Source organism: Mus pahari, chromosome X, assembly GCF_900095145.1.
Source record: "Mus pahari chromosome X, PAHARI_EIJ_v1.1, whole genome shotgun sequence".
NCBI classification, from domain to species: Eukaryota; Metazoa; Chordata; class Mammalia; order Rodentia; family Muridae; genus Mus; species Mus pahari.
The window spans coordinates 119,739,821-119,750,621 of NC_034613.1; the positions used below are offsets into that span (position 1 = coordinate 119,739,821).

The following is a 10,801-nucleotide window of genomic DNA, read 5'->3' on the forward strand; positions in this document are numbered from 1 at the left end:
TTCCTTCCTTCCTTCCTTCCTTCCTTCCTTCCTTCCTTCCTTCCTTCCTTCCTTCCTTCCCTCTTCCTTCTTGCCTCCTTTCCTTTCTCTGCCCATTTCCTTCTCTTCTTTCTCAGTCACCTATTAGATATCTACTATGGATGGTCATAATTGATGAAGAGCCTGAGGTTAAGAAAAAAAATACATCTTTCACTCAAGGAGCTCATCATTCAGCTAGAGGGCAAACAAAAACTGTATGTACTAAATGCTAGAGGATAGGTCCACACAGAGTATATAGGACACCAAAAAAGGAACACTTAGGGTTACAGATCTGGAGCAGCTGAGCTGGCACTTGAAGGTACTAACAAAGGCTATTGTTTCTGTAAAATGGGGGAGACATTTTAAAATGTTGTCCAACAAAGAATCATAGTACGGGTGTTTCCTGAGTTGTGAACAGTATTTAATTTTCATAAATAGAATATTTAATTAAAATTGTGCAATTACAATTTGTAATTGTATTGGGAGAATGTAGTGGGAGATGAAGAGAGCATAGAAATTCAGAAAGGAATAATGAAAGTTGGAGAAAGGGAGGCCATCTGAGAGCAAGCATAATAGAAATATGGAGGCAAGAGTAGCTTTGGAAAATACCAAGAGTGGTCGGAGTGGGTCAAGAGAATGCTGTTTCATTAAAAGTTTAGAGTCATTTAAATTTTAAAATTATTCATGTGTGTTCCTTTTGTTTTATTTTTATTGTCTTATACTTTCACCCATTTATATAATGAATTTTCACACATCCCTATGCCCCTCTCTCACTGCCTCTATCTCCCACTAGAACTAATTTTCCCAACAAGTCCCTCTTCTCCTTCGATGTCTTCTTTAGGTGTGTGGCCTATTGAGTTTAATTAGCATGTCTTGCCTAAGCATTGGTCAAATGACATTCCCTCCTCCAACAACTGCTGATTGCTGGTAGTCTTGCAGGGAGGGGTTGAGCCTCATGGGTCTTTCATTCATCCATGATGAAATGTAAAGGGCTCAATCTTGTTTGATTAGTGTGCAGATAACCACAGCTGCAGGGAGTTCATGAGTGTAGTAGCTATGTCACATCTGGAAGACATCTTTTTGCTGCCCAGCTCCCCATCCTGTCTCTTAACACTCTTCCTACCTACTCTTCTGCTTTATTCCCTGAGACTTAGTGACATAGCTGTTCCATTTAGCATTTCTGAGGCAGGTCTTTCTATGTGTATAGCCCAGGCTGGGTTCAGACTCAGGATTTTTCTGCCTCAGCCTTTGGAGTGCTAGGATCACAAGCTTGCACTGCTGTGCCTGGCTACATGAATTCCTTTATTTATAAGAAGTTGAAGGACTTTTAATGCAAACTTTATTCCTCATTTCAAAATATAAACTGTTGCCCCTTATTTAAGGGAAAATAGACGGGGATGGTCTGGTCTGTGACCCAGACATGTTCTGTCAGAGACAACACCCCTGGGCTTGAAGGTCTGGTGCTCAGCTGGATTGTCTCATACTCATTAAACTTTTCCATAGACTGATGTAATAAACCAGATGTTTGTTTATCCAGATGGCATATCATTTCCCAGTGACAGGAGCAAGGAGTGTGTGGAGAAGCTTTTTAGGAAAGCTTTTCGATTTCACTTAGCCCTGGAAACGCGGATTAAATGTTCTTTCCCGTAACAGACCATGTTTCTGGTTACCAGATTGCCATGACATATCTCTGGTCACATAAATGTACACTGGAAACTTTGTTCCCTAAATACTGTTCTAAAAACAAACCTGCCTGCCAAGTGGGCATAGTTTTCTTCCCTTGTATACATGTCAATGTGAAACTACACAGCCACTTCTTCATCACTAGGAACCTAAGTAGCAGAATTCTAGGGGTTTCTTTTCCCTCCACCTCTGCCTGTCACTTTCTTGCTCCATGAACCTTCCAGGTAGTTCTCACCAGTCTCAAATGCATGTATGTTAGGAGATATGTTCTGATTTCCCTACTATCTATCTGTGCCCTCCAGATCCAGAAGTTGGGATCATCATCGGAGCTTTGGTTGGTGCCCTGATAGGAGCTGCTGTCATCATCTGTGTGGTGTACTTTGCCAGGAACAAAGTTAAATCCAAGCAGAAGAAGAATTTAAATTCCAGCACGGAACTTGAGTAAGCCCCTTTTGACTTCCAGCCACATCTCCATTGTTGTCTTAACCTGAATGCAAGCATTCCTGGGATGGAACTTCCACTAACCTCCCCCTAGGTGCCCCTTTCAGCATGACCTGTCAAGGTTAACTCTCTGCTTGTTCTCACTGTTTTTACCTAAAGCACCATGGTGCCTGTTTATGGAGCCCTGTGTGCTGGACTCTGTTCTAAGTACGGATATTAACTAATTTACTCATCACAAAAAGTCCTTTTAGGTCAGAGACAATGTTTTAGGATCTAATATTTACATGTTTATTTTTATACTGACACAATCATAAACACAATTGTGAATATTTTAATATAACAGGAGACCTACAAAAGCAAAAGTACATAGGGCCCAGGGAAGTCAGAATTTGGTTGGCCTACAGCCTGTGCTCTTACGTACACTGCTATTCTGCAGTGTAGGCGATGCTCATTTACTTGCTCTCCCTTCCCTCTTCCTTTTAAACTTATTTTGATTTGTGTGAGATTATAATTACAACATTTTCCCCTTCTCTTTCTCCCTCCAAATCCTCCCATATATGCTTCCCTGTTCTCTTTCAAATTCATGGCCTATTTTTTTCATCGTTATTGTGTTCATATATGTATATTTATATGCATATATATTCCCAAATACAACCTGATAAGTACGTATACTGTTATCTGTATGCAGATATTCATGGATAAGCCACTAGGTATTAGATAATCAATTGGCGTGCCCTTCCCTGGATTTCCATCTTCTTGGTTCCAAAAAAGGAATCAGGAGCCAAGTACTAAGGAGTTGGAGATAGACACAACTGAGCCACGGATTTGACTCTCAAATATCTTATTAGTTTCTCAGACCTTTTCTTTATTTTAAAAAGATGGTGTGCCTCTCTTGGACTTTCATAATGTAGAAATCAATCCTTTCTAAACTCCAGAACAGACACATCTGGTCTGACAGCAAGTCAAAATATCAGAATGAGCAGATGTTCTAAACCTATGGTTCTCAACCTGTGGGTTGTGGCCCCTTTAGCAAACGGCTATCTCCAAAACTCTTTGTATTATGATCCATAACAGTAGCAAAATTACAACTATGAAGTAGAAACTAAAATAATTTCATGGTTGCAGGTCACCACAAAATGAGGAACTGTATTAAAAGTGTCGCAGTATTAGGAAGGTTGAGAACCAGTGGTCTAGGGCCTATTCAATACTAAAGCTACAGTGTATGGATGGCTTCATGAGAAATTTCCCAGTGTGAATCTTCCCTAATGTTTTTCTGGTGATTCTTTCTTATAGGCCAATGACAAAGGTACACCGTTCCCAACAAAATGAGGCAATTCCAGCTGATGGTGTTCAGCTAGAAGGAACTCTGCCATCTTCCATCCATGCTGGCCACAACACCGAACCTACTACTACTGCAGTCTTGGAGCCAGAATATGAGCCTAATCCCCCACTGGAAACTGCCACACAGCCTGACCCTGAACCAGAGGGTCCAGTGCCAGTGTCAGTGCCTGAGGCAGAAATTCATCCACATCCAGAGCAGGACCCGGAGACAGAGACAGAGACAGAGCCTGAGCCTGAGCCTGAGCCTGAGCCTGAGCCTGAGCTTGAGCCTGAGCCTGAGCCTGACCCCCAGTCTGGAGTAATAATTGAGCCTCTGCGCAAGGAGGGAAAGGATACAGTTAAGGCATAAATAGGCATGGCATTAAGTATGGCAGTTCCCACTAAGGAACCCATTCCTGGCTTTTAAAATTTGGTGGACTTAACCAGCCCCCAGTTTGTCCGTCCATCATGGACAACCCTCATCTAACAACATATTCATTCCAACCATTAATCCAAAATAAAGAAATCAAGGCAACTACAAAGAAATGCTGTGATTTCTGCCTTTTTAGTATAGGGGTTACTTAAAACTGTACTAATATGTAACATAACAAATGAGAAGGCCAAGACAAGTGGTTTATTTCTAATTTACTTGGAAGAGTATTTGCAAAAGTATATTCTGTATTTTATAGTTATTTTTTGTCATGGATCACCTGTAAATATCATAAGATAGGGTTAATTTGATTGAATATTAATTTTATGATTGGTTGTTTTTCCTTTTTTTTTTGTATTTACCACTGAGAAAAAAGTTGGCACCATTGGCCCATAAATTAGAAAAAATAATTTTTCCCAAATAAGGTATGTATCAATTGGTACATACAATTTAAAACTAAGTCTTATAATTTATCATATTAGATCTTTAATAAATCACTTCGGTGTCCAACATTTGAGCATAGCATTTTTATAACTTATTTTTCACTACCAAATGGTGTACAAGAAAACAATTTAGAATAAACTTTTTCTTTGGTGAGCATAAAGTGTTGGTATTGGCGGCGATTTAGAGTATACCTTTGACTAAGCTATGATGTTATTACTGTCGGATGCTATGTGATTTTGGCAGTAGACTGGGATGGTTTTCCAGATGAACACTTTGGTCAATTTTAGATAATCTAAACTGGCAATTTAAATACTCTGTATTACTGTGTCTGTAGTCCATGTTAGTAGAAACATCACTCTTAAATAAATGATAAGCAGTAAGTGAATACATTGATAAAATCCTTCTTTCATTTTAAAAATGCTTTTTAATGATCATATATCACTGATATCCCACTCTGAAGAAATGTACATGGAGATTTACTTTTTTAAACTTATGTAATCAATCATATATGGAATATAATTTTAAGGTTCAATAAATAATCTTTAATAAAATCTCATTTAGTGACTACTAAGATAAATTCTTTAATGAGGAATTTTATTGTCATATAATTTATACACTATAAGCTGTATCTATTTTAACTGTATAATTTGATGAGTTTTGACAGTTGCATACACCCATGAAATTACCATACCTACATAGAAGTTTCCACTATCCCAAAGTGCTTCTTTGTGTTCCCTTTTATAATTCCATTATGCCCTGGACCAAGATGACCACTGATCTGTTTTCCATTTCTAAACGTTAGCTTTTCCTTTTCCTGACCTTTATAAGAACGGTATCCTATAGTATATACTTTTATGTTTGACTTTCTTCTCAAGTAAATATTTTTCAGTGAATCTCTGTCATGTCAGGATTTATATAAAGGATTCCCTTAACTGAAAACTTTTCTCTGTATAGATCCTGCCTATTTATCAATTGAGGTAGAGTCTACAGACATTTTAAGGTTAAATGAAGTTAACTAATAGTTATTACTTGCACCAAGCCATGAAAAGAGATATCAAGCTTTACTTGAGTATTTTTCTTTGATGTGTCAATTGGTAGCCACTCTTGGGGATTTTTGAAGCATCAGTGTTTCCATTAACAGCTGAATTATAATGCAATGCCATGATACATAGTGCCTAATGTGCACAAGGAAGCAAACTTCTGAAGGTCCTGAGAATGACCTCATTTTTAGAAACCGCAGACTAATACTAAAATTACTATAACAGCTAAGTAGCTGAATTTTTTGTCCATTTCTAATATTGGGTAAATCATAGGAAGAGGGATTGACCTGTGATAGTCACTGACTATACTCCCAGATTTCTGATGGAACAGGGCTGACTAGGGAAGAGGTCACTGATGATGGTTTTACTAGAACTCTTCTATTTGAATACTGATGAATAGTTGTATGAACGATTTTTTTCACATTTTTGAGATCCTAGATCACCTTGGGAGTCTGCTGAAGACTATGGACCCCTAGCCATTGAAAATGCTTATTACACATAAGGTGTCAACATGCAGTTTAATCATGTTTTTTAATACATTATTTTTTATTATTTGGGGATTCCATGGAATATGTTTTGGTAGTATTCATCCCATCTTATTCCCTCAAAAAAGCTTTCTAGATCCACCTTTACGTAACCTCTCTTCTTTTTTTTTTTTTTTTTTGGTTTTTCGAGGCAGGTTTTCTCTGTATAGCCCTGGCTGTCCTGGAACTCACTTTGTAGACCAGGCTGGCCTCGAACTCAGAAATCAGCCTGCCTCTGCCTCCCAAGTGCTGGGATTAAAGGCGTGCGCCACCACGCCCGGCATAACCTCTCTTCTTAACTTAATGTCCCGTAAAAAATAACGCATCAAGTGCATTTTTGTGCTGCTTATATACTCCTGGGTGTGGGGCAATCCACTGGAGTATGCTCAACCCATCAGAAGCCACACCCTTAAAACTGGCTCTTCCTCCCCAAGAAGCCATTAACTGTCAATAAATCTTCAGTTAAGTGTGGGAGATCATAAGCTCCCCTTTATGCTAGAATGTTGACAGATTTCAGAATTGTTCTTACACAGGTCTTATGCAGGTAACCACAGCTGTGTGTTTATGAGTGCTGTGGTCTTATCATACATATCTAGAGGCCACCATTTTACTCCAGTCTTCTCTGACTTCTGGCTCTTACATTATTTTTGTTCCCCTCTTCTAATAGCCTGAGGGTGGTTGATACAGAGGCAAGATTCAATTTCAGGAATTACATCTACCCTAGCCTTTTCAGCCCTGGCTTCTCTATAACTATTCTCTGATGAATATGAAATTTCACTATCTAGTGATCTCACCAAGGTTGATAAGTTAATCCACTCAAGAAGTATTTGTTTTTTTTTTTTTTTAAGAGTAGAGAGCAGAAAAAGAAGTTTTATTCAATGTAGTCACTTTGGGAAGAGGGACAAAGAGATCCAACGAATCCCCCCCCCCAAGTTTGTCTTTAGTGTCTTGAAATGAGATTAAAATTTAAATAAAGGGACACACATATGGAGACACACACTTAAAACATTCTCTATGAAAGTATAGTCTTGCCTACAACTGACACATCATTGGGCTTCAGGCTCATCCTGAAGGTGGTCTGCCAAATTGTTAGAACTCTGTGAAATCTCCTTCCTGGTGATGCATTCTCTCTCTGGCTGGACCCATGTTCTTCCTTCAGCATAAGATTCCTGGGGCTTTTCCCATTTCTTTGGCGTCCATTATTTCAGTAGTCTGATAGACTGGGAGACAGAAGAAGAGTCTCTGTAGAATATCTTCATTCCTGTTAAGCTGGCTATAATTTCCCCCTTTCTGTCTTAACACTTTGGTCTTGAGGTGTAAGATGTCTGTGTCTGACAAACAAACAGAATGTAGCTAGGGAACAAGGTTAGAATACATTTAATTAATGCCAGGTAGCCATGCACAAGAACCATGTTCCATAACCTCTTCACTTTACTTTTAAAAGGGCAGGCGCGAGGCCTCAGCCAACCAGAAGAGCAGGAACAAATCACCACCAAATGTGGACCTGTTTACCACGAGCTTCATAGCTGACAGGTGCCATCGACAGGTGCCATCGTTAAGGTGTGGCTTCGGGTAGCCCAGGGGAGGGGACGTGGCTCCCTACAGTAACCCTGTCTGGAAAAACAAAACAGAAAAAATACAAAGTTTATTTCACAATGTATATAAATACTGGAAAATAAGTTACAAGGCATCATAAAAGAATCTGTTTAAAGGCTTAAAATAAAGGTTTATGGTTTAAAATACAAGGATGCAGAGTACAATGGGGATTCCAGGAAAGATTATTCTAAAAGATACGTCAATAAAGGAAAAAGTATTATATCTGCTTGAAAAACTAACGCTAGCAAATTTCTCACACCAAATAATACTGAAATTTGCCGTCGACACCAACTGTGTCCTCTACTATTGAATTCAATTCTGCCACTACTGGAGTTGGCACAGACCCCATGTGCCAAGGGCTCATTCCCACAGAACTGTCCTCTAGTTCTCTATTATCAGGTACCATTCAAAAATCACTGTCTAGCTCATCCACACATCCATGTGACTTAGGCACAGTTTGGAAATGTTCATAATTTCCTTCTGAGTTTCAATATGCTTTTTTGATGACTCACAGAACTCATGGAAACATTTGAACTATATTTACTGGTTTATTGGAAAGGACATTGCAAAAGACACTCATGAACAACTAACCGAAAAGGTACCTAGGGTGGGGTAAAATAGGGTCATGTGCTTCTGTTTCCACACAGTCAAGGTCCATTATTGCCCTCCATGTGAATGTGTTCAATAACTTGGAAGCTTACCAAACTCTACAGTTTAGAGGGTTTTGTTTTTGTTTTTGTTTTAGTAGAGTCTTCATGGGTAAACTTAATTGAACCTCCTGTCCAGTACCAGGGAATAGGGGAAGTTGTAAAAAGGTGGAACGCAGAGTCCCAAGATTTTGATTATAATTAGGCCATTCTGTTGAACAGTCCCTACTTACCCTGAAGTTCAGAAGGCCATCAAGATCTGATCACTGGAACAAGTTGCTCCTCATACCCAGGAATTTCAAAAGGCTGTAGGAGCTATGTATAAAGTGCTTTTTCACTTTTAGAACCTAGGAAACCAGAAGGGTTGTAGGAGCTGTGTATTAGAAACACAGGAGTAAAACTGCATAGATCCAATGTCACTGCTAATTTAAAAGAAAAATGCTAGGTAGGGAGGAAGGTAGGTGTTATACCTAATCTCGGTGACTAAGAAAAGTAGAGGTGTGTGTCTGCACATGCTCGAGTGCCCATGAGCAAATACACATACACACACACACACACACACACACACACACACACACACACATGCACATGTGCGCGTGTGCACACACGCACACACACACACGCACACACACAAATGATTTGGGTTCCATGGAAGCTGGGTTTTGTGATTGGCTGTTTCTGTAGGTCTGGAAGTTTTATCTACGAAATGAAGATTTCTCTCTCATAGATTATAGTAAGAATAGAATGAATAGATATTTTAAAAATCTTACAAAATAGAGAAGGTGTATACTGCTGTTGAATTATATCTTCTGACAATTGATTCAGTGGTTTTTATTACTGTCATTTCAGGGGAACTTTTGGGGGAATCATGGTTCCCTTTGAGAACTTGGGAAAAAAATCTAAACACAGAAAAATACAGCAAGTTTTGCTTTCAATTTTAGGCAGTCAATAGAAATGTAAAGCTGAATCCGTGAACCCCCAAGTAAAGAAGTTTTTTTGTACTACAGCAAACGTACCACCAGACAGATTTGGGGGAGTTAAAAATAAAAGTATATGAAAACAGACAAGAACAGATATAGTCATGTAAGGAATTCATTGTAGTTGGTGTAGTTGAGGAATTAAGGAATAAAATTACTGGGGATCATAGAGATAATCCAAGACATCCTGTCACAGTGAGCCTCAACATTGACCTCAAATATAGAACCTAGCTGAAATTTAGAAAATTAAGTGTGTAAAATCTTCCCGTTTCAGGGCTGCAGTGATGGCTGAGTGGTTAACAGCATGTCTTCTTAGAGAGGACCGGAGGTCAGTTCACACCACCATGTCAGACAGCTCAAATCCCAGCTCTAGGGAAGCTTCTAGGCACTTCATTCACACGGATAAGCTCAGACTCAAACAAGTACATCTACACACAGAATTAAGATCTTAGATTTTGTTTCCAGTTTCCATTAACCTATTTCTTCAACATTCTGTTCTTGTGTTAATGTCATAATTGAATTATCATCTTCTCTGAGTTCATTTTGTTATCACAAGACCTACTGACCTGAATGAACTTTGTTGCTATTTTGTTTCCTATAGGAACAGGTAGCAGTTTGATCAATGTCAGAATCATTACTATTCTAGTTTATATAGTTAATTGATCTAAGAGACTACTTATTTCCTGAAGCTTGGTTCAGTCCGTACTGTTTCTTGAAGAAATCTCAAAATGTATAAAAAGAAAAGGGCCTTTGCCCCAGCAGACCTTATAAGACAAGGCTGTACATTCTGGTCCTATTTTTAAAAATCACTATTCTGTAGGTTACTGTTTTGCCCTTACAGGAGCCTTTTGGCCTTTCAGTTTCATGAGGTCCAATTTATTAATTGTTGATCTTCGTGCCTGAGTTGTTGGTGTTCTGTCCAGGAAGTTGTTTCCAGTGCTACCAGTTTCTCTTCTATCAGATTTAGTGTATTCAGTTTCACGCTGAGGTCTTTGATCCACTTGGACTTGAGTTCTTTCACATGCAAATATTCAGTTTGTCTAGTACTATTTGTTGAAGATACTTTTTTGTTTTTTTTTTAGCATTATTGTAAAGTTTTAGCTTCTTAAAACAAACAAAACAAAACAAAACAAAAACAAGTGTCCATAGGTGTGTGGATTTACTTCTGGGTCTTCACCAACCTCTGACAGGGTTGTTATCCAAAATTTATAAAGAACTCAAGAAACTAGACATCAATAAACCAAATAACCCGTTTTTTAAAAATGGGATACAGAGTTAAACAGTGAATTGTTAACAGAGAAATCTCTAATGATTGAGAAGCACTTAAAGAAATGTTCAACACCTGTAGTGATCAGGGAAATGAAAATCAAAACAACTAGGAGTGTAGGGCATGTGGCCCATGCCACCAGAAAAAAAATGGGCATGGGACTGGCAAGGTGGAACATGCTCAAACCCTGGACATCTCAGAGATTTGAGATAGCAAGATGTAGTGGTTATTCCTGGTTGTCAACTTGACTATATTTGGAATGAACTACAATCCAGAATTGGAAGGCTCACCAGTGACCCTAATCTGGAGGCTGGGAGATAGAAGTTTCTGATCACAGCAATGGATTGTGCTGTAAAATCAAGAATTGGCAAATGGGACCTCATAAAATTGCAAAGCTTCTGTAAGGCAAAGACA

General features: G+C 38.7%; 1 protein-coding gene across 3 annotated transcripts in view; it reads left to right on the forward strand.

The window, feature by feature from the left end:
* Positions 1-5,227, forward strand: part of Vsig1 (V-set and immunoglobulin domain containing 1) — a 32,939-nt gene extending 27,712 nt beyond the window's left edge. For 2 of the 3 annotated variants that reach the window (XM_021188336.2, XM_021188337.1), the window contains 2 exons: positions 2,004-2,142; positions 3,436-5,227. In XM_021188336.2, the coding sequence (XP_021043995.1) occupies positions 2,004-2,142; positions 3,436-3,832 (536 nt within the window). In that variant the 3' untranslated portion in view covers positions 3,833-5,227. The remainder of the gene's footprint in view (positions 1-2,003; positions 2,143-3,435) is intronic. The other variant, XM_021188338.1, reaches the window with a different exon arrangement.
* The last annotated feature ends 5,574 nt before the right edge of the window (positions 5,228-10,801 follow it).